Here is a 24,675-nt window from a genome sequence, read left to right on the forward strand (position 1 = left end):
TTATTATTGTGTAGGGTGCAGTGCTAAGATGTTTTTGTTAGTTTTCCCTTGTCCATTGTCTCAGGAGTGGTGCTGATGCAGTTAAAAAAGTTCAGATTTGAGACGTCACTTCTTCCCAACTTGCAGTTTTTCTTAATTTGTCACATCTTTCCTTATGTGTTTGATTAATTAATTAATCAAATAACTGGTTAAATTGGTCTAAATTTTCATTATCTTTTAATATACTATATTCATGGTTTATTGCTTCATTTCATACATTCTGTACATGTATGTCCTACCACACAGCAATGACAACTCTCTTTTTTGTATCTCAAAATAATGAGAAACTATCTAAAAAAAAAAGGAGATATTAATAAGTCAAGATATTTTGAGTTACTATATTATTTTGAGTTTCTCATTATTTTGACTTTTTAAGTCATTATTTTGAGATAATATCTTATTATTTTGCAATAAGTCATTATTTTGAGTTACTAAGTCATTATTTTGAGTTACTTAGTTACTATTTCGAGAAGGTTTTTCATTATTTTGAGTTATTAAGTTATTTTTTGAGTTACTAATTTATTATTTTGAGTTACTAAATCATTATTTTGATTATTAGTCTGATATAGTTTCTCATTATATGGACTTAGATGGTTAGAAATTGGCTTCTATACACCTGTATGCAAGCAGAAAATCATAGCTGTGTGCAGTGTGATGTGAAGCACTAATGCTAACTAACTGACCCATGAGTGTGGAGCAATAACAATAACAACGCCGCCCCATGACGTCACTTCCGCTCTCTGTATGTCAAACATGGCGCTGCTGCTAAGGTCAGTACATCTGTGCGACACAACTTCTGGCCTCGATTGAAGCTAATTTTATGTCGTTTGTCGGGGTTATCATGTAAAAAAAAGACACGTTTACGTTGTAACTGTGCCAGAGCTGAGGACAGCACGCCTGAGTGTGACCTTCTACGTTTATTCGCTAGATTTAGTGCGACGTTAGCTGACTGCTAATGGCTAATGCTAGCAGCTTTACATATACCTATTAATGATGGGCTAAGATGATTGTATTAGCTGCCTGTAACTCTCATATGACCATCATTTGACAATAATATAACTCGTCAGTCATATATTTAAGCCTTCTTATTGTAGAGTTTCGCGTTGAGCTGCTTTATTCTGCCTTTAACACTCGTGGTGGAGAAAGTCAAATGATTGTTGAACTTCGTCCACTTCCTTGACCTTAAATGGCTGCTAAAGGAAACCAAGGGAAGCCCAATATCGCTGTGTCTTATCAAAGCAGCGTACAGCTTTTAAAGTTTAACTTGCAGCTGCACCTTTCTGATCTTTTGATTAGATTGTCTTGCCTTTGCATCGCTCAGAAATCAGAGTTAACACAGTTGTAGTCTCAGTTTGATTATGGATAGCATCATTTTTGCCACATATTAACAGAAGATTGTCCTTCCAATATCGACATACTGTATATCTCTGTGGAGGGCAGCATTACTAATACTAAAGTTTAGTGTGTGTTGTATAAGTCATGCTGTCAGAAGCAGGGGCGATTCTAGGATCAGACCTTTAGGGGGGCTCAGCTCCTAATGAGAATTTAAGATACGATGCCCTGCAAGTGTTCAAACCCCCTGCTAAATGACTCATTTCACTGGATTATGTAAATTACATTAATACATAGTAGAGTGGTCTACTATAATGTATAATAATAATGATGGGAAACACAATATTAATGACAGAACTATCCAAAGTACATTAAACCTGTAGCATAAGTGTTTATCCCATCGTTCTAATAGACAGGCTCACAAAATAATTAAAGTTGTAAAAAATCATTTTTAGGAGAAAATAATAATTTACTTATTTTTAGGGGTGCTGAGATCAAATTTAGTGTTGCTTGAGCACCTCTAAAAATAGAGGTGCTCAAGCAAAAATTGCCTCTCGTCAGAAGTATGATTTGCTCAGATTGTCATTCACGATGCATCTAAAAAACTTTTTATTTTTATTTTTGTATCTTCTGTTTCTTCTTAAGCTTGTTTTGTTTTAGAAGTTATAGTATCAAAAATACTAATATACAGTACAGTATAGTATATGTTTGATTTTCTTCTCCAGTATTTGATGGTCCTAACTCTTCTTTCTTGTCTTTCTACCCTTAGGACGTTTGCCCGTCAGGGCGCCTGTCTCGCCAGACCACAGTTCAGTGTCCTCTACAGACAGTGAGTAGTGTGTGTGTGTGTGTGTGTGTGTGTGTGTGTGTGTGTGTGTGTGTGTGTGTGTGAAATAATACATCTCCTTTGAACCATGATGGGCATCAGTCAGGATGCGTGGAAAGCAAGAGCATGAAACTTGACTTCACTCTCTCCCATGTGTGTCTATTCTTTTTCCCTCTGAAAAGGGAAAAAGAATAGATAGTGAATCTTTACCACAGTGTATATTTCACATACATATACTAGTACAACTCATAGTAATGATACAGATACACAACACCCATGTACTGTAAATTGTTCTACTATAAACTTCTGTATTCTAAATCCTTTTTTCCCCCTCTCCTCCTGCAGTGCCGCTCCAATGGGAACCACAGCGAAGGATGAGATGAACAAGTTTTGGGCCAAAAACGCCAGATTAAACCGACCTATGTCTCCACATCTCACCATCTACCAGTACGTACTGTATTTCGTATGCACTACAGGAGTCTCTTTCAGAAAATAATCTCGACGGAGGTGATTTGAGTTGTTTAAGATGAAACACTCCATTTATGTATTTCAGCTTCATATTTTCAATGACAGAAAAAATCTATTGCAGCAAATTATGTTGAAAGAAATAACACCATTAAAGTCAATTTCATGCAGTCTTTTCATATTGTTAATGATTATAAAACAGCAGGACAAGCAGTCATTACCAAAGATTGTCATGCCTTCGGTTTGATTTTAGTGCAGTAATAACCCCTGATGTTCTGTCAGGAAATTAGCAAAATCCTGAAACCTGAAGTGAAGAAAGCCTCTTTATTCACTTTGTTTACTTCTTGCCTCAATTGATTTCACCCAGCATTTCTCTTGTCATCTGGGATTGTTTTTATAGTGTATCTAACATTTGAGATCTACAGATGAAATCAGACTCTACTGTTACACCTGTATGAGAGCATTCACTGCATATTTACAATATATGGAGATATTGGGAATTGTTAGTGAAAGCATCAACGTATTAGCTTTTATGTAATATGGCTTGCTTGTTTGCCTTTAAGTCTCAGCCACTTTAGATGATAAATATGATAATAATAAAACTTTTTTTTTAAATGGCTGTACTACATTGTACTGATGTCACTTGCCTTTCACTGTTTTTAAAATTCAAGTAAAAATGAATCATTGTTGAATGCTTTGACTTTATGGTTCGGAACCACATAAATCTTCCATTATAGTAAATGTGCTGCATGGTCTCTGTGTTTCAGATGGTCCGTCCCCATGCTGATGTCCATCACACACAGAGGAACTGGAGTGGGGCTCAGTGGAGGTAACACTAACACATCTATTCTTTCTTTGTCATCCATTTCTACATTTCTCTCATTTGTCATTTCTCTCTTAAAATAACCACTTCACAAGAAAAAAGTTATTTTGTGAGCCTTTTTCTCTAGAGCCTGACTGATATATCTGCTGATATTGGCCTATCACAAATATATCAGTATTAGCATGTATGGTTTCCGTTATTGTATATTTGATTCTTTTTCTTCATTCTAGTTTGATATGTACATGTTTCTTTTGTTTTGTGTGTGTTTTTATTTGTTGTTATTAATAATTATTAAATTCCCGGTGAAGTTTAATCTTAAACTATAAAATATCATTTATTCAGTGCATATCTTTGTCAAGTGTTTGATAGTCACATTTAATGGATCATTGCAAAAAATGTGACTTTATGTATTTTCTGTATAAGATTATCAGCCAATATTCCTAATATCAGTGTTGGCATTGGCCCACCAAAATCAAGTATCCGTCTGGTTCTACTTTTCTCTTATTATTCTAACATTAAGTTGAGGCTGATGATTAAATTCTACAGCTGTGGCTGTCAGCTTTTGACTGACCCTGAAAATCTCTTCAGGGCATTTCAGTCCATGATTATTGATTCCTGCTGAGAGCATTTACTGGAATTACAAAACAGAAGTTGTTCAATACAATTCAATCCTTTTTGTATGTGAAAATCAAGTCTAACAGTGGAGTGCTAACAGCTTTTTAGTCATTTGCTTGGTGTAAGACTGTCTCTGTTAGTTTGACATGGTACATCAGCACTACTGACCTTGATTGATCATGTTGCAAATGGTGTGTTGGGTTTTGTTTACATGTTAATGGATTCGATAAAGGTCAGCACCCTCGACTGCCATATCTAACTCCCAGACCGAGAAATAAACAGTAACTCTCAGTCTCAATGTGTCATCGCTCCAAACATCACATGTGGTTAATCACATAGTCTTCTCGCCCTCGTGTGAAAGGCTGGTAAACTAAAAGAATCATGTTTTCCATCCATATCGATTTTATGTATATTTTTCATTTCCTTATTTATGTATTCTGCTGCCGTCTTTTGATCCTATTTTGCATATAGATTCAAAAACTGTCAGTTTATTTAACGTTGGGTTTTAAGTCCATTATGCAATGGATGCAGAAATAATATTTATAGATATATATATTTGTTTCTACTGCCATTAGGCTTTTTAATCATGCAGGCAGCTTAGAAACTGAAGCTCACTCGCAACAGTTAAGTGCAGTAACAAGCAACCAACAAGGAGCCTATTTGATACAGAGTCAATCTTTGGTTTTGATTTAATTGGCTCCCTGTAAACGAAGAGCGATGGTCAGAAGGGGAAAAAATAGGACAACAGACAAGACTTTATATAACTCAGGCTTTCTGATCTATTGTACGAACATGTTGTACTTGCATGAGAAGTTGAGTTCTGATTAAAAGGACAGCATGTCAATGGTCTTTAACATTCATTTCAACACACTGACACACACATTTCAACACACTTACACACACAAATGTTGTCCAGTCTCTGCTCTCATTGCTTCTGTTTGTGTCCAGCTATCTCGACTTTTGCTCTGGCGGCATTGGTATTACCGGGAAGTTACCCCTACTACCTGGACTTGATCCATTCGCTGTACATCGGCCCCTATCTCATTGGGTTGGCCAAATTCGGCATCTCCTTCCCTGTATCTTACCACACCTATAACGGCATCCGCCACTTGGTAAGACTTCCTACCATTTTTTACAGACATAACAAATGTTTTTCTTTTTTTTATGCTGGAGTGTATTTGATATTCTTTGGTAGTTTGCAATTTATATATTTGATATATAGCATCTAGATACCTCTGTTTGAGCTTTTTACAAGAGACGGATCACTTTGCAATCATATGCTGATGTTGTTTCTAATACTCTGTTGTCTTTTCTCTTGTCTCTTTTTTATTTTTATTTGTTCATTATTATTTAAATCAGTGGTGGGACATGGGGAAGGGCTTCAAGATCCCAGAAGTCTACCGCACCGGCTACACAGTTATTTGCCTGTCCGTCATCACCTCCATAGCTTTGGCTATGCTTTGAGAATAAAGCAAGAAGAGATGAACAGAAGGAGTTGAAAAGGACTGAATGCACTGTGGGAGTTTTGTGTATATGTTCTGTTCTGGCCTACTGCAGGTCCCATTTCATCAAAGTATTAAATAAAGGATTATATTATGCTGTACACAGAAAAGGTGTTGTGATGTTTTGTCCCTTGGAATTAATTATACTCTGCAAAGCTTTGGGGGTCATCAAATGTAGTAGAGTGCAAAGTGCATGCAAATGTGACCCAGTTTCTTTCACACTTGTTCTTGTTGTGAACAACAACCAGCGGCCAAAATTAGACGTGTCCTACATGTTATATCCTTATGTAATTTGTATAATCATCCAGTGACGTTAAATTCATTAATCACTTTTCTTTGCCCTAAGGACTCAGCCACTGCTGGCCCAACCATTGCCTGCCTGTTGTCTTCTGTGCACAGCAGTGTGTATTTGTTTGTTTGTAGAGCGGCTGTTTACTGTAGGCCGTCATTCATATTTTACCTTCTCCAGGCCGCAGCTGCTAAGATGCATTTTTAACGTCGTAAAGGAGATCGGCTGAAATGTTGAGAGGCAGCCCGGTGGTAGAAGCTGCGTATGTTAACAGGCTCCTCACTGGCAACCTGCCTCAGGCCTTACCTCCCACTGAGCCACACAGGAGCTACACACTGCACCTGAACAGCTTTTGTCCTGCAGTGTGAATAAAAGCAAGCCCTGATGTAATGTCAAATCCAACTCCATTTATGTATGGTACGTTAACAAGTACACACGGGAAAAAAAACAATAGTAAACATTATGAGGAGGAAGCTGCACCCATACTGTTTTTGTCCTGGCTGATTTAAAGACATGTCTGCTTAGATCAACTGGACTTGCTGCACAAGCTAGTTAGCTTCAACAAAATTGGTTTATCAATTTGTTGCCAGTGGCTTGAAGGGAAAATTCTTGTCGGCTTGAATTTGTGTCCAGCTTGCTGTTGAGTAAATGTATTTGTGAGCCACACATATACTGAAAACCATACTTTTTATAAAGGAATCTCTTTACATAATGTCAAGTGTGTATTTAACTCAACATAAGGTTACTTACCCTGCTTTGGATTGGGTTATATTCCCTTTAGAGGCATATCACCCTGTTTTTGGACAATCACGCCTATATTAAACAATTGCCGACTAAAAATAATTGTCACTGTAAAATCAGCACTCAGTAAATTGCTCTCTGTGTGTGACTTTTAGGCTGATTGCTGTGAATTTGGCATGATGATGATTCCCTACATTAAATCTAATCCGTGCTGAAGGCACATTGAGCTAACAGATCCAATGTACTGCAGTGTTCTTTTGTGACTGACAGGAAAATTGCTCAAACTCTGCAGGATTTAAGAGTGGATTTGCTTATAGCTTGTTCACACAAAATCTTGTAGAAACATTTCCTGTCTTCCAGAGAAAAGCATAAGCTAATGTGACAAAAAAAACCCTAAGCTGTTTACTGGAGCTGTTCCCTGCAAGAAACCAGCTCTTTACCTCATAGTTTTTGATGCATTTACAGTAGTGTTTTCACTGTGTTATTTTGTTATGATAATATCAACATTATGATATTTTGATGAGATAACCAGTGTGAAAGCAATGGGGGATGGAGAGAAGGGGCTCTCTTCATCTCTATCAGGAATATGGGGAGTAATGATTACGCGGCGGCAGCACCCCCTACCGGGCGGCAAATTATTATCCGCAGGGCTGCGGTCCTGATGCTGAGGGATGATGAGGATGCTGCGCAGGGCTGGGAGGGGGAGTATAAACCCGCTTTTGATCGAAATAAATGTGCCTCAGTCTCTGTGGCGCAATGGAATAGCGCGCTGGACTTCTAATCCAGAGGCTCCGGGTTCGAGTCCCGGCAGAGATGTGGATGAAAGGGTTGTGGCTTTTTGGATGAGAGGAAATAGAATGATGGAAATAACACGGGCAGTGTTTTATAGCTTTTTGCAATTAGGATGCACCTTTAAAAAGGCTGCTGCCTGCAGATACTACGGATGAATGGAAGGTGGATAAATAGTCTTCCATTGATGTGTTTATTTTGCAGAGGCCCAATCACATTTGGACTGAATTGTTAGGCTATAGAAATCTCTCATTGACGAGCCTTTTCAGCGCGCAAAGGTCAGCGCTTTAATATGCAGATTTCAAACGGGCAAAAAGCCTGAAACCACAGCTCCGGTGTAGCAGCACAAGCTTTGCTACCAGCCTATTACTGTCCAGACTGAACACACAGGCTCTGGTCTAACAGTCATCACGTAGGCACCGCAGGACAACACAGCACCGTCCAGCCCCGTCGTGTGAAAGTCAGTGGGCACGCGCGCACGCTCGCGCACGGTTTCAGCACCTGGAGCTGTCCACTCATTTAAATCAGAGCAAAAGCTTTTCTAATGCAGCACCAACAATAAAACATTTAAAGCCTTTTCTGTCCTCATAACAAGTGTTTAATGATGCCAGATGCTGTGCTTCTATCCTCCCATTTGGTTTAGAGACAGAGGGAGATAAGACTCCGGTTTACTTTGAACATAAATGACTCATGGTGTCAGAAAATGGTGTCGTCTCAGGATTTTTTGTATGCAGATTTTGTGTTGAATTATTGGCTATAACTCCAATGTGGTGGTGCTGGTGGGGGAAATAAGAATTGCCTTAGTCATTGTGCATTTTCAATTTAGTAAAATCCTTTCAAGGACCCCTGAAGGTGGACTTTAGTTTCTGCCTTACAAAAATCTACATTACCCCAATCAAGGAAGCCCAGAGCAAACACTGTTTTTCCCCCTTTTTTTAATTCTGTGAGGAAAGCAGCTGCTCGCTTGAAGATCTCTCAAACGCCCCGACTCCCCTAACCCCTCCCGTCCCCGGCTCTTATCATTTTGTATTTTCTTCAAACTCACCTCCCCGGTTTCAGTTTGTCGCCATCACTGATTGGGCTGTCGTGCGGCTGCCGACATCCATGTTTAACCCCATCATGCCTCCCCACACACAGACCTAATCCGCCAGTAAAACTAATCCTTAATCCTCTCTGGCAAGTTGAACAACCCCCCCTCCCTCTTCCCCTCCCTCCCTTGGATCCCGGTTCCCAAACGGGCCTGATGCATGAAACGTCAGAACTAGACTACTAACTCTATATGATAAAGTTTATATGCATATGCCAAATGGCCATTGCTGTAAGAGTTATAATTAATGGACATTACAGGATGAAGTCATGACATAAAAACTCACCGTTAAAAGCACAAGGCGAACTATAACACTATTTTGGGGATATGGGAAGACACTCTGATTGAACGTGTCCCACAACTCCACAAGGCCAAGGACTCAGTAATATCATTACCATACTGCAAATTATCAGGCCTACGGGAAATAGCAGTGGGGCCTATCTACAAGATAGAGGTAATAGCTCCATAATATCAATGATAAGACACGTTATAGGCCATTGAGAACCGTGACAATCAACTTCAGATGACCTCTGCTGCTTCTTCTCAGATGATATGTAGGCCTACTACTGTGATAAAAAAAATTAAAAAAAATAAAAATGACACTAGACCTTTACTCAGTATCAATCCTTTAAAGATAAGGCGAGTAAAGCTATCATGGGAAATCCTACAGCAAGATGATAAAATACCAAAAAGCCAGATAAGATCAGTGTAGACTCACTGTGGAGTATACATGAACATTATGGTGATATTTCGGTGTGGAGAGATCACACTTTTTTTTTTCCTAATCTGCTCCATCTCCTTCATGTTGCTTTCAGCCAGTAGGCCCCTGCTCTGGCCCTGTTATCCCGGTGGTACGGGCCAAATCGTATTAAAATCCCCTCCCTCTCTTCTTCCCTCCCTCCCTCCGTTGTCCCCTCCCCTCCCTCTTCTCTTTCAGACAGACTGTTTTTGCTGCAGTGAACGGCAGCCGTGGAGAGAGAGCGAGAGAGAGATAGAGACACACAGAGAGTGAGTAAGAGAGAGAGAGAGCGCGGAGGGGGAAAAAAAGCAAGAAAAACAAGGAGTCAGGAGAAGGAACAAGGAGATAAAAAAAAGTCGATCAAAGCAGATTGAGAGGAGGCTCCGGACAAGCGACTGCTGCGCATCAAAGGAGGGACCTTACTGGGGACCTTATTGGAGACCAACGCCAACAAAGCCGACTCCGGAGGCGGAATATAACGGTGTGTGTGTGTGTGTGGTTATTACCGTGTATTGCTTCGCAGTTTGTACTATTGACCAGGGTTAGGCTGTAGCCTGTAGGGCGGACAGGAGACACCTGTCAGTGCTGACGCTTTTTCCGTCTCCAGGAATGTGTTTGTGTGCGCACTCTGGGTAGGGGTCTGTGTGTTTGTGCGTGTGTGTGTGAGTGAGTGTTTGTGTGTATGTGTAATCCGTTATGCCTGCCCAGGGATAGAGCTGTATAATCCCTGCGTGTTTTATAATTTACTCTGAATATGCGTTTTGTTGCCGGGCTGCTTGCGCTTCCCCAGTTCCCAATTGGCTCTATATCGTGCTGCTAAAAAAGCAACCCAACTAGCGCGCTGTGTGCAACAGCCAACGCTCCCCAGTCGTTACAAGAGTCTCTAAATCTCACCCCATCAGCACCACATATTTCAGCAAGTGCGGGAGAAGGTGTTAGAAACCAGGCTCCGACCTGAGAAACATTGCTCTGGTGCTCCCGCGGTCCGTCGCAGCGATGCAGGCAGTCACCACGAGCTGCTGTTATTATTGTTATTATTATCATCATTACTATTATTACTCCCCACTTAAGAGCAGACCACAGGAACTTGTGTTAAATCACGCCCTGAGTGTCCCGGTTATTTCCCATGGATGCACTTGTTCTAGTTTTGTTTTCATTTCTCGCCATCACTCAACAGGAAGGGCTGGAGCAACAATAAACACAGTCCCCACACCCCTCTCGATAGCCCCCACCCCACCCCATCCCATCACATCCCATCCCATGTCCCCACCCGACTTCTCCATCCCACCCCTCAATCCCCGCCCTAACTACCCGCCCGTCCCGCAGGCAACACTCCTGCCACGGTCCTCTCTCAGTGGGGACAATAAGGCAGCGCTTCGCAGATGGACCGAGGGCTCACCTCTGCGCAGGCCACTGCTATTTTAAGGAGTGTGCGTGAGATAAAGAGGAGAAAAAAAAGAGAGAGAGAGAGACGGAAGCAGTGTGTGAGAGAGGAAGAGAGAGAACGAGTGCCTGAGCGGCTATTATGCACGCCTGTCCGTCTCCATTCTTGTGCAAAGCGCACCGTGTATTCTCAGCGGGCGACAGATGCATCTCTCCGCTGCTGATGTGTTTTTTCCTCTTCCCCCTTTTTCTTCTTCTTTTTTTTCACGACCAACTGAGGGAATATTCCTCTGCGTTATTTCTAATTAGCGTGAGTCAGTTGGAGCTCGGTTATGGGCTGTCCAAAACACCCGTTTTCCTTCACTCCACATGCGCACAGCTTGTTAAAGTGAATGAATAAATTCACAGTAATCTCAACTCCCTCCTCCTCCTCCTCCTCCTCCTCTTCCTCTTCTCTCCTTCCCTCATTACCACCTATACATCACTACCATCACCATCTTCTCTGCAGTTTGGCTCTATCACCAACCCCTTCCCCCAACGCCCCCAATCGCCTCTCACTAGGCTGTGACACAAGCAGATCGATGAATACCCATAGAGCAACGCGTGAGTAACGGGTAGGCCAGGCGTTTATTCACCAGCAGCTAGCCAATGGCAGGGGACGCAATTAGTGGCCAGTTGGTCTGCCCTGCTTGTTTTCTTTATCTCTCCACTGCTCTCCCTGCAGGTGACACACCAGAGCTCCTCTGCCCTCCTGAGGATTCAGTGAGACAGGCGGATCTGTGCGCCCGACCATGGCCTTCCCATCAGCCCCCTCCACATTATGGAGCGTCAGCTTATTGACAATACTATTCGCAGCTGCGGTTCACAGCAACATTTTCAATGGTAAGCACCTCTCTCCCTCTTCATCTATTCGCCTCCTATTCTCTCTATCTTGCTGTCTCTCCCCGGGCCCCTGACCTTCCTGACCCTCTCTTTCTGTCTCTTTTGGTGCCCCTTATCTGTTGACATGAGGCTTTTTTGTTGTTTCCTGTATTATGACAAGGGAATCAGAGAGCCGTTAATAAGCACATGGGACACTCCCACCTCCCCGGACCCCAGAGGAATTTCTGCTGTTGTTTTTGAGGAATGTGGGTGACTTGCACGTGGGCGCAGGGCTCCACACGTACATACACCATCGGCCCTTGCTGTTGTTGCTCTCTTGCCCCATGGCTTTCTCTTCTTTATCCTTTTCTCTCTCCATGACATCTCCAGTGACTGGGCTACACAAGCCAGTCACTAGAGATGTAAAAGAAAGCGCACACTCAAACACTGGCCTTCTTTCTTTCATGTCCACATGCTCTGCCTCTCTTTCTCTTCCTCACATGTGCATAGACTATATCTGTGTTAGAGGTTCATGTAACCTGGAGATAAGGAGTAATCATCATTGTACTTTCTCAAATAGCAACACAGGGGTGTGACCACTTAACACACAGATATAGTACAGTCACATGACACTCATCACTGCTAAAGCTCAACCTGTGATGAGCTGGGTGCGGCTGAAAGCGGATGGTAAGAGAGGATTTGATGAGAGAAGCACTTTTTAATGATATCATCCCTGCTGTGAGCACCAAGTGAAAAGGAATACACTGTCCAATGTGCTTTTCCAAATTACATAACGCTCAAGTGACTGGCTGTCGGTAATACAACCTTTAGAGGGCAAATAGTGCCAGTGGCAAAATGGTGCATCATGATTGGCCCCCAATCCATACAAAATTGATTGACACAGGTAGAATCCTGTTGGCATTTTCACATTACAGTTGAGCTTTAATTGCATAGTGTTTGGCAAAAGAACTGTAAGTTGGTATAGCAGGCAAGAAGGATTCTAATAGATGTTTCCTGATTTGCATTTGCAATATACAGAGGCTCCTTGTGCTAACTTGTGCACACCCACACAATTTCTCAAATCTGAATACATTCATATAAGTGCATGGTGCATGCGCATTCATGCACAGTGTACACGTGTATGCACACAGATATACAAGCACACGCAACACATTTACTGTACTTCTACTTCGTTTATCCACATCAGCTGTTTTTACTTTCTGTTGAATAATGCATATTTGTGTTTCTACGTGTTTGTGTATGTAATGTGGGGAAGTGTGAGCTCACAGTGGTCAGTGCAGGAAAAGTAAGAAGCAACCCAGTTGTTCCAAGGAGGCGGGATGAGGTCACTGCAAAACAAATGCAAATGGAGGCCTGTCAAGGCGCCGAAAGCTGTTGAAGATGAGAAATGCACAAACAATTTCCATATTGAGGTGCTGATGATGAAATATCAATCACTCATCAGAGTGCTGACCCTGGCTGTGTAGCTCATCATTGAAACCCAGGCAGCGGTTTATTATTTGGGTCCGAAAATGATTTTGGCTCGCATTCAGACGCACGTCACATTTGATCAAGGTATGCCTGGTGGGAAGCCTGACCATGCATGACCAATTCTTGCTTTGGTTTCACCTAAGCACTGTTTTACATTATCATGTCAGTCAAGGAGAGTAATTAAGTCTGGGACGTCTGATAGTGTTTAGGAGATGAGAAAACACGTCAAAGAGTGGAATCGAGAGAAGGAAAGCAGAGGTGGAGTGCTGACTTAACAGAGTTTCAGTTCACATGTTGTAAACCATTAGGCTGTACTCAAGGTCTTTTTGTCATTAGTTTTTGCAATCAAAGCATAATGAAATGCTAATGAAAACTGCACTGAAATACAACTGGTAATATTTCTGCAGTTAAATCAATCAGCATCTCTTTTGTCAAAAATGTTTGGAAATTGAATTCTTGGCTTATTTGTGCTGCACAGGAAGACATTAGTCTTAAGTGTTTTCATCTTGATGGCATTGGCACAAGAAATCTGGACAATTTATAGTCTTCCTCTCTGGTAAAGAAGGCTCACAGCTCTTATGGGACCTCTCATTTAGCACAGAGGACTAATGCCAAAAGTTAACAACCGACAGGAAACTATATATATGAATCCTGCTCACTGTTCTATTATAGTTTCCAGATATTTGAGCAATGTGGTAAACTGTGGTGCTGCAGCTTCAGAGGAAAATATTGCGTGTGAGCTGTAGAGCACTGGTCCATCTCTCACATCTGTTCCGATCTGTCTGGTTGGTGTTGTGACACAGCAGCAGAGCTGTTAAGTACAAGATGGAGTAGGGTGGGGTGGGCAGACAGATAATGCCTTCATAATGGAGATCTCCATGCTAAGAGGCCCTGGAACAGAAGGGTCTACTTAGCATAAATAATTCAATGTTATGTATCAGAGAGGAAGAACGATTAGCTCAGCAAATCAATGGAGGAACAGATGAGCCATCAGAGAGCAGGGCTGCCCATCACTGCTATACTCAGAGTCCACCATGAATTGAAAACATGCAGATCATCTGAAAGAAAAAAAAAGCTTCCCCGATGAATGATGAGGTTGATAATCACACAGCAATCAACAGGCTGCATGTCATGACTGTTTAAATTCCTGATCAACCTTGGACTCCCAACTCTCCCACTTCCGCTGCTTCATCTCTATTTGATATATGTCAAAGTCAGGGAAAGGACGGCATTAACTCTGTGTTTTTTCTGGATTTTGTCTGTGACCAGGATTCCTTAGAGCAAGTGAACGAATCAGGGAGACACTAATTGCTCGCCATTTGACATATCCATTTCCACAGCTGGATGTGCAGCCATGCGCTGCGGATGGAAAGTGCCTCTCAGAAGGGCACAGATTAGGCATGCAGTTGGCCGGCTGTGCCCTGGTTCTGTACTGCTGACCCAGTTACCTCGGGGCTGCTGTGGAGTGTGAAGGGTCTGTCCTTTGGAGCACCCAGCAGACAGCGTGCATAGTTGCATGCTGCGTCCTCCCATCAGCCACCTGGCCCTCAGCTCCACGTCAGCCTGATCCCAAACCCCAGGAGAATGTTTGCGTTTGCAACAGGAAACATGTCTAATAGGTTATTTACCTCATTGAGTTCTGCTGGTTGGAACAACTGAATGAAGCCCGATGCTTCCAGCTGAGGCCAATAATGAATAAGGATTAAAGGACGGGAGCAGTGTGGACTAATCGTTTGTGCGGTAAGATTTACAAGCGGGAGAGCTCCGCATGTGTGTGCGTCTGCCAGCGGTTCACTTTATCCTGCCACAAAATGGGTTTCTTCCCCCCTGGACCAGCTCTTTCTCACTGGCTCGATGCCCACTTCCTGTGTGTGCTGCTGTTGTTTACTGTTGACTTCCTGTGTGCCAAGATGGGGGAACATTTGGCTAATACACAGTACGGCTAGCACACAATAGCAGTAGGCGGTTTGGATGGGAGGCCTCTGCCTGTTAACAAGGCTGACTGATAAGCAGTGACTCATTAACAAGCCGAGGTACACAGAGCCTGGGGGAATTACCGCCTAGCCACTGTGACATTAATAAGAGGCCTAAGCTATTTTTCCATTTGGCTCTGCTGGCACAGGGCTAAACCAGTGGTTTCCAATCTCGACCCTGGCTATTTACTGGCTCCAGTGCTTTTCCATTTGTTTCAGCCACTGGTTACCTGCTATGATTGGAGCGGGGCAGATCAGTATTGTTGCCTGCAGTTAATGACATCTGCTTCTTCAATGGAAAACCATGCACCCCTCATTAGTTTTCTGCAGATTCATTCCGAAACATCTGGGGAGGAGCCTAATTAATTCTTTTCAAACTGATCATGCCAATTAATTAGCTATATGTTTGTTTTTTTAAAGATTTTTTAAGAAAAAAACACATTCCAAATGATATCCTAGATTTCAATCAATAAGACTGATGCTGATCCTGACACTGTATGGATCTAATTAGGCATCTAAAAGCAACTGTTTACAATCACAATTTTAAATCCAAAGCCATATTACTCCCATTGTCTTATAAGTTTATTCTTCTCTGATCCTTTAAGTGTTTTGTCATCCAGATCAGTTTTGTGATTATGAATTGGATCTTGATTGGCTGGCTTTAGTTTGCAACAGATTCACATCTGGCAGAAAACCAATTATTTCTCCTGTTCATCATGCCGATTAATTAAGGCGCAGTGGCTGATTGATTAAACTCCTAACAAAGCTCTAACCATGAGTACTATAGCCCTGGGGATGATTTGAACCACACTTTATGCACATTGCTGTCTTTATGTTATCTTTTTATATCTCCTCCTACATGTTGGAATATTACACATGCGTAAAGTCCTTTTTACGCATGTACTGCAACCCTGAAGTTGGGGCCTATTATTCTCATTTCCAGCCCTGCATTTTAAATCTGGGACTCCACTAGAGCAGCTTTGAAAAAACTCCCTATTTATTTTATACTGAGACTTTATGTAGCCCCTCAGTTCTGCCCCTGTCTCTTAACAGGCTCCTTATGGTCCCCCTCCTGATGAGCTGTTTTGGTTGGCCAGGTTCAGAAAGCCTAGCGAGGGGCAGCACATATTAGTTACTGCTGATGAAAACCCATTATTTCCTGCTTTTACCTCTTTATTTCAAAAGTTTTTTTGAATGACTAAGTACCAGGAGACTTGTATAGTGAAGAATTTCTCGGAAATGAAACAATGCTCACCACCATATTACGGAGCTTTGTTATTGATGTTATTCTTCAATAAAACAGGTTGAGACAACACCATGTGGAGATGAATCCACCTAACTGACTGGGTGGTATTATTTCACAGTTTATATGTTAGTAGGCACATCAGACAATATATTCACAGCAACACTGAAAAAGTTCATTTTTTCACAGTATGGCCCCTTTAAAGTATCAGCCTCACAGAAACAAGACTCCACCGGACCTCATCAATGTGAAGCAGGTCTCATCCACCCAGATGCACTCAGGCAATGTGAGATTACATCAGAACAGATCAATCTCGCCTTCTAGCATCATAATAACAGTAAATGGCATTTACAGACTGAAAGAGAGAAGGGCTCTTGAGATTTTGCTAAGCACATTCCGCTTCCTCTCAGGTGCTCTTAAAAGACACATCACTCTGTAGAATATCAGGGTCAAGAAAATTCGGTATCCTGCATTTTTCAGAGCTGTCAGCTATAAGCCATCACTTCACAAAGACACTGCCGATTAAACAAACTCACAACAACAACAACAACAACAACAACGCCAGCCTTGGAATAAATTAATTCACCTCATTTCCAACAACAAGAGCCTTATTATTGCGCTCCACACTCAACCGGCTTTTCCTTTGATCAGGTCCCTCATTCTCACCACCCCCAACCCTACCCCCTTTTTCTCCCGCTATCAGCAGGAATTCTCCAACTGGTGTTTTAATTGATTGCTGCAGGGGTGGAAATCACCCATCCTGTCATTGATGCATGGTTGGTCAGACCAAGGGCTTCCCAGAAAGGTGTATCTGTTTGTTGAAGCCCATCACTGCACCGTGTGAAACAGCAGCTATGACGGGGTGCCGGAAGACGGGAGTGCGTGGCTGTAAAGCGCAGCATTTGTATTGATTGAGTCTGAGTGCTGAGGGTTCCCCCTGAGCGCAGGAGCATCGCTATTGAAAGAGCAGAGGTTGCTCTTGTTTATTGCCTCTTTTTTTGATGCCATCGCTTTAGCTGGTGGTAGGGAGTGTGTCTGTGGGGGGATGTTATCACTGTTACCACAACCATAAAGTCATTTTAATTCACCTGTGCGTCATCATGGGAATTCTCCCCTACTCTGGTTCCTGCTGAGGATATCACTGTCCTTTCACTGCATGGTATTGGTATTACACAGTCACATAGAAACAGTGTTGGAAAAGTATTGTGAAGCACTTTTCCAGGCTGGTAGTTGCTGTATAAACTCTCATGGTTTATACATGGTAAAACAATTCCCACATGTATTAATCTTTTGCAAACTGTATGTGTTTAGATATTATTGCATCTTTACATGAAATACTTCGGAACATACTGTTTTGCCTCAAGCATGCAGGTTCTGTGCCAGCAAACCTGACACCCATACAACCACCTCTATCATATTACTATAAATGGCTGTTTGATGGAAATAATTTTTGCTAAACTTGACCGATTTGCATCTAGCACTTCTGCTTTACCAGATGATCTAATGTCAGAGTGAATCAGCAGCCAGACTAGAGTCCTTGAGGCTGAGTCCTGTCTTGGCACAGGCAGGAACGTTTTTGATGTGTTTCAACATTGACTGACTGATTAACAGAGCAATCAAGATGATAAGAGTGCCAGACACAAATTATTCTAAAAGTGTATTTATTGTACTGAAGCAGTTCTGGATATTATTTCCTTTATGTAACATACATTTTTATTGCTCAGTTTCAGGTTTATTGTATACTGAGTTATGGTGTCAGCATTTAAACTTTTAGATGGTATCATTACCAAAGTTTTAAAGTAATGTAACACAGCTACTGCTCAGTGGAGTTCATTTATGGTTCCACACTGCTCTGCTGCACTTCTTATGCCCCACAATCACAGTTCCCCACACTGCCTGAGTGCTCAGAGCTCCCATATACATCTGCTATTAAAATCCAGTCTGTATTATTTAAATGTCCTTTGCGTTAATACAGTACCATTTAGTCTATGCGTTTTCATCATCATTTATGGCTGCATTGTAATTGGATCAAATTTTTCACCTGCCCTATGCAAAGCGGGGGAGTAGCCAGGGAGATTGCATTGTCAACAAGAACAACCATGACGGGAGTAGGATCATTACACTTCATACTGTAGAGCCTGGATTTACTTTTCATTGAAGTGGAAAAGGTCGTCTTTTATGAGTCTTTCCTGGAAGGCAACTAAAATGATGATGTGTGTCTTTTTGCTGCAGTTTGCAACTGCTATAAATGCGATGGTACTGTGTGGTACTTTAGGTGTCTTTGGACAAGTTGAGTGGATGGCAAACTTTGGAGTGAGTTTTCTGCACTGTTTGCAAGATGTGAATACACACTATGTTGACTACATTTACACCTGGCTGAGGTTTGATCACTGCTGCCGGTAGTTCAAATAACTTTCTGATGGTAATGTGCTTTTACTTTCTGTAGTAGCATATTTTTTCTCATCTACTCATGACTGTTTTTTAATAGTAGGTGTAAGTGAGGTCAGACTGCGAAATGTTTTGGCAGAAGATGGTAAAAAAAATGTCTTTTATCTAACTTCAAGTCTACCTTTGTCCTATATTTTCGTGCTAGGTTGATTATGTTTCTCCACCAGTGTCACATCGTAGATAGTTATTCACCTGTTAGTGATTGTCTTCATTGTTTGAATAGTTTCATTGTGCCTGGTGAATACAGTGAGTATCACCTGCAGAAGCTATAATTTGCCTTTCAAAAGATCTGCTCTACTCCCACTTCTTCTTTTAAGTGGAGGAACTGAAGTCATCTGTGTTTAAATATTCCAAAACAGCAGCCTGTGGAAGAACATAAAGATAAGCTTGTTTACTTTATTTTGTTATCCCTGAGAGTTTTTGAATAGTAATGCATGAACTTTTTCAATGGATGATTGTGCAAGGAATATATTGCCATCCTTTTAATCAGTGAATAAGGTCAGTTGATCGATCCGACAGTCAATCACTGTAATTCAGGTGGAAGCTTCGGACTCACGCTGTCCAATGGACAGGTGCGGCTGTGGATTTTATGCTGCATCTGGCCCTTGACACTGATCAGGGTATGATGAGCACATGATGAGTGGATGTGGCTTTTGACGATGAGGCCATCCCTGCGCAATGTAACTCAGCGCTACTGCGCCGGTTGAAGACAAAGGCACCAAATAGGCATCTCTAATCTCCCTGCTGAATGAATCCGAAACAAAGAGAGGAGGAACGCAGACATAGAGGCTTGGACACACATAGGATAAGCTGATTACCCAGGAAAGGAGGGAGGGCGAGAGAGACAGAGGGAGAAAGACAGAGGCATGCACGTGAACAAGAGAAATCCATACAGTAAGGGAGCATGAGGGCAGGGAGATAGAGGAGGAGGGGATGGAAGAGAAAAGCGAGCGCACTCTAATGATGGGGTGCACAGACCGGAGAGAAAATGAAAAGAAACAGTGGTGGGAGCGAGGGAGGAGGAAGAAACACAGGAGAGAAAAAAGAAGAACGTTTAAAAGGACGAGCCACGACGCGCTACATAGAGCATGCAATAGGAAAATGAAGGGAATGCATATTTGCCTGTGATATCGTCCTTAGGCACGCGACACAATCAAAAACAGGACATTATGCAAATGTGAAGCAGCTATGGCAATATAATCTCTACCTGAGTCATTTCACCTGCTCTGCACAGTACTCGCTATATATACAAACAGAATTACACCCAATCCAGGTGTACAGGCTAAATATACAGCTAATTAAAATTAATGAGATTTACTTAGAAAAGAATATGCTCCTTTCCTAAGCTGCTTATCCCCGCATGAGAATCTACTACACAGCCTGACACACACACACGCACACACACACCTTTGCTAGAGTGTTCAAATACACACATGCACACAAACTCACGCACTTGATTTTGATTCACTCTCCTTCACTTCGCTTTCTCACACACTGCTAAGCAGACTATTAAGAATCCTGGGTACACACACACGCACACACACACACACACACACACACACACACACACACACACACACACACACACACTCTCTTCTCTGTCTGTCTATCTTTCAGCTGACTTCCCTCTCACGCAGGCTTAAACATGCTCCTTGCTCAATGAACATTCAACTTCTTGACTCTAAGTTGACATGCATGCACGTACAAACACACATATAGACACACATTTACACAGATTCTCAGGCGGGGAGGTACACACGCACACACACACACACACACACACACACACACACACACACACACACACACGTGCACATGTGTAATCATATGCTAACACTCAGATGCACAGGAACACACATATGTACACATTTATGCTTAAAGACATGCACAAGATGATGTGCGCGCTCACACACACACAGACACACACACATACATACACAAACATTCACATATTTAGCTTTGAAGGCCCTCCTTAAACAAAAATACCCCTGTGAGCCAAGCTGTTGACTGCCAGGCGGGGGAAAAATTAATGTGTGTGTCTGCCTAGTTATCTCTGTGTGTGTGTGTGTGTGTGTGTGTGTGTATGTGTGTGTTTACCAGGCCTTATCCTGCACACAGCATAACACTGCTGTATATACACAGTGGCACTTGATATGTACCACTTTCATCTGCTTATATGGATATGTTTTTTCCCCCCCATAAGGTGACGTCCAATGAGCTATGCACTATTTCCTAGTGAGCAAAGTGCTGAGTAATTAAACAGCTCTTCAAGCCCTCTCTGTTGAAGGAGTGGAGGTGGGGGGTGGGATGGGGGGGACCCTGGGAAAATGACACAGTACAAATTAATCACACACTTTATTAACAGACTTAGGTTTCAGTGGAACGCTGCCGTCTCCACTACAGCTAGCTGCACCACTTGGCAACCAACCAACTTGTTTCTCACCCGACCCCACGCACAATCATACCAACACATACAGTAGCTTACACACACAAACACTGGGCGGACACACACACACACACAAACTCACACACACACACGCACACACACTCTTCTTTTTCTGTCTCTATCTCCCTTTCTCTCCTTCTGTCGCTGCTTCATTTCTCAGCCTGGTGAGTACTTGAATGTCATTATGAGTTTTTCTATCAAAAGCAAACAGTAGGGCTGGGTTGAGAAGTGCATGCCAGACTCCCAGTTTTCCACGCTGTGCTGCAGCATGTGGAGTGCTATTTTGATTGTTCTATGGGTTTTTAAACGGACAGGCGTTTTTAAAGGACAGATTTGTTGACAAAGCTCCTGCTGATAGACTCAACAAGCACACGTGGTGGATTTTCTGAATGTAAAACCCCTTCTCTGTATACTTACAGTACAATCATTCCCCATTGGCCTGCGTGTCAATGAAGATGACTTCATATCTACCGGCAAATTCGATCCCATTTGCGTAATGCATCGACAGACGGTACAAGCGAACGATATAATTGAGTTAATGAGCTACACGCCCTTATCTGCTGTTCATTCATACGGGCAGCCGGAGGCATGACGACTATCAGCCTCTTACACAGGCTACTGTATGTTTGATGAGTCCCTTGAAGGGAGAATTTGATAATGCAGCTGAACTTCCTCAAGGCAAACTGTTTGATGTGTGAAGCAAAGAAAGAAGGAGTTTATCCTCTCCGTTTCTGTCTTTTTTTTTTTCTTGTTCGCTTATTCTACAATGAATATTTAAATCTTATTCTGATTTATTTATTGCGGCTCAGTGTTCAGCTTCACAGAGCTATTTTCAGGTTGATGTCTTCACAGGCAGGAGGGAGGGGACGCATATAGACTTGTACATGGGAGGTGTCACGCTTGACTTTGTGACAGTGCTCAGCGGTGTGCCTGAGAGAGTATCTTTTTGTTGTTGTTTGAAGGGTTCGGTGACATTTTCTAGTTCTTTTCCTCCAGGGCTGAAACAGTCAGAGCTGGCCTGGTTTCATCAACCTCCCGGTACAATTTACCAAGGTTTTGTTTGAGAGGACAAAGAGCAAAGGAAGGGTCATTTACGTCACAGGGTCAGTTGCTTGTGGCGAGATGGCTACATGCCAACATTTCTTCATACTGTTGTGTGTCACAACCAGATGGGGCAAACATGAAGACCATGTCAACCTCGTGTGACCTGCCATCCCATAGTGCATAGCGAGTGTTAAAGGGGATCTGGGGTTAGGAATTCAAAAGAAAGGTGGTGTACATCAATACAAATCCATTAAAGAGTCAGAGTCAGTGCTTGAAGTTTACCAGGACATCTGAAAATTCAAGTTCAAGTTTTTTCATCACCAGTTTTGTTCTTCATCATCAATATTGAACATCAAACTAATAAAAGTTATATTTAAAAAAAAATACAGTAAACTGAGCAATCAAGGACCTTCACTAAAGATATGTTAAAAGTTTGATTTAATTGGGAGCAGGCAGATCAAGGCCAAAGATGGTCAGACTGAGTCAAATCATCTTCATTAAACGGCTGATATGGTGGAAAACAAAAAAAAAGAGCTTTGAGGTATAAAATTACTCTAGGCTTAAGAGTGAGCAGTGTTGAGGTTACTACGCCACAATGAGCAAAACAAGACACTGGAGGTGTTGCTGGATGTCCAGCAGCTAAAAGTCTTTGCAGGCTTTCAGTGGGTGGATATGTACGTCAGTAATGGCTGAAATTAATTTTTGGTGAGAATCTTTCCTCTGTTATCAGTAAGTGGTGGTGTGTGTGTTCTGCACATTTTACAGCCAACTGCCTAATGAGACTCAGTTTGCTGACAGGATCAACTTTCTTATCTTCAATTTTTGGATTGAGTTTTAAAACAAGCTCACTCATAAACATTGTGTCTTTCTGTTACTCAGCTAAACAGACATAATATATCTAAATATCCTGTTTGAAATCTCACCAGTGCAACGGCAGGTTCTTCCCATTCATGATCATACTCCAGTGCATAGATCACTATACACTGTCTTACCTCTCTAGTAGCAGCCTTTTCTCCTGGTAAAGCTGCAGCATAAGCACATTTCCATTATTCATTAGTTAGTATTCCAATTGGCTGCGGGTGAAGGTGAGGGCAACATGTCCAGCCAGTCAGAGTAGGTGGTCATTAATAATGCCAATTTTATGTAAAGAGCTTCTGAAATAGTCTACTGGAAGCTACAAGAGAATCTGTGCTGTAAGGAAAGATGGATTTAGTGAAATCTTAACAACATCTGTTAAATAAAATGTCACAGATATGTTTGAAATATACTTTAGACTTCAATAGATAGATAGAAAATGTAGTTGCAAGTCTTTTATGTCTGAAGGCTGACTGTTAACACTACACATTACTTTCCTTTATTAAAGTTGTGTTAATATTTGATACCTAGCTGAAGCCAAATCCTTCAGTTCACAGGTCTGATAAGGACATATTCAAGCTGTCTGTCAAGTCTCTAGTCCTTTTTTTCATGACTTAAGTCAAGGTCTCCGGCCCTGAGTGAGACAGCACAATAACTGAAATTAATGTTTAAGCTCCATTTTAGTTGTGAGTCCTGTAAATGTGTCCTTGGCTGAGATGCCAGACTCTTACAATGTCTGCTCAGTCATTGTGTTTGGCTTCGGCTTAAAACATCAGCTAAATAGCCATCATGTTAAGATGCACGGTAATTCCATCTACAAAAATCCAATCATTTTTACTGGCAGTTTCAGATTATCTCCAGCCAGCACGTCATATATTGACTGGCACATATTCCCTAAACAATAGATGTCTGCCACAGCATATGTAATAACAGCTACCAGTAGTTACAGACATGCTACTATAGTCTATAGTGGAGGCGTGACAACAGGAGGTAAGAGGGGGCGATGTCAGCTTTTTCCAGAATTGTCACTCTTCCATTTAGGTTCTTCCTCCGTAAACTACTGCTGTCAAACTTCCTGTCAGAGTTGAATCACTTAACGTCCCCCCCCTCCCCAAATAAAAAACGCTAATGCGCTGTTTGAAATGAAATCTGAAAGCTTCACCTGAATTAGGATTGACATCTTCAATTTCAATCAAGAAAAAACCTGATGAAGGAATATTTATCCAGGAGACACTGTCAAACATTTATATGAATAATCTACTGGGGTCATTTGGTAGGACATACTCAGATACACAGACATGGGAACAAAACAAATACTCCATTAATTATTCATAAATACCCCATTAATTATTCTCATTAACTTCTAACTCTATATAGAAGCACATGCTGAGACATGCACCCACTCGCATACAAATATCCAATTAACTCAAACTAAATCGGCTCATGTATTTGAAATATGTCTCACTGTAGGAATAAGTAAGAAAAATATGCATTTATTTGACAAAGATCATTGGGCATAATATTGTGTCTCTTTTGAAAACGCTCTTGACTTAGATATTACCAAGATACGCATTAATTATTCAGAGTGCCAGATGTAATGGACAGTGTGTGATAAGATAACTATTTATACATCAGTTTCAAAAGTAACAAACATTTTCACTGTCAGACAAGTGAATATATTAAA

General features: G+C 41.7%; 2 protein-coding genes and 1 non-coding gene across 4 annotated transcripts in view; all 3 read left to right on the forward strand.

Annotated features, from left to right (window-relative positions):
* Positions 1-770: 770 nt before the first annotated feature.
* On the forward strand, positions 771-5,703 carry sdhc (succinate dehydrogenase complex, subunit C, integral membrane protein). The gene is made up of 6 exons (XM_053329757.1): positions 771-809; positions 2,141-2,200; positions 2,543-2,644; positions 3,430-3,491; positions 5,049-5,212; positions 5,460-5,703. Exons 1-6 carry the CDS (start codon positions 784-786, stop codon positions 5,562-5,564), a joined length of 519 nt encoding a protein of 172 aa, XP_053185732.1. The 5' UTR covers positions 771-783; the 3' UTR covers positions 5,565-5,703.
* A 1,671-nt stretch (positions 5,704-7,374) lies between these two features.
* Positions 7,375-7,448, forward strand: trnar-ucu (transfer RNA arginine (anticodon UCU)). Its single transcript has one exon. It is a non-coding gene; the product is annotated as a tRNA-Arg (tRNA).
* A 2,027-nt stretch (positions 7,449-9,475) lies between these two features.
* cadm3 (cell adhesion molecule 3) overlaps positions 9,476-24,675 on the forward strand; it is a 92,496-nt gene continuing 77,296 nt past the window's right edge. For both annotated transcript variants that reach the window (XM_053329297.1, XM_053329298.1), the window contains exons 1-2: positions 9,476-9,728; positions 11,355-11,512. In XM_053329297.1, the coding sequence (XP_053185272.1) occupies positions 11,422-11,512 (91 nt within the window). In that variant the 5' untranslated portion in view covers positions 9,476-9,728; positions 11,355-11,421. The remainder of the gene's footprint in view (positions 9,729-11,354; positions 11,513-24,675) is intronic.

This window comes from Scomber japonicus, chromosome 12 (genome assembly GCF_027409825.1).
Source record: "Scomber japonicus isolate fScoJap1 chromosome 12, fScoJap1.pri, whole genome shotgun sequence".
In the NCBI taxonomy this organism is placed as follows: domain Eukaryota; kingdom Metazoa; phylum Chordata; class Actinopteri; order Scombriformes; family Scombridae; genus Scomber; species Scomber japonicus.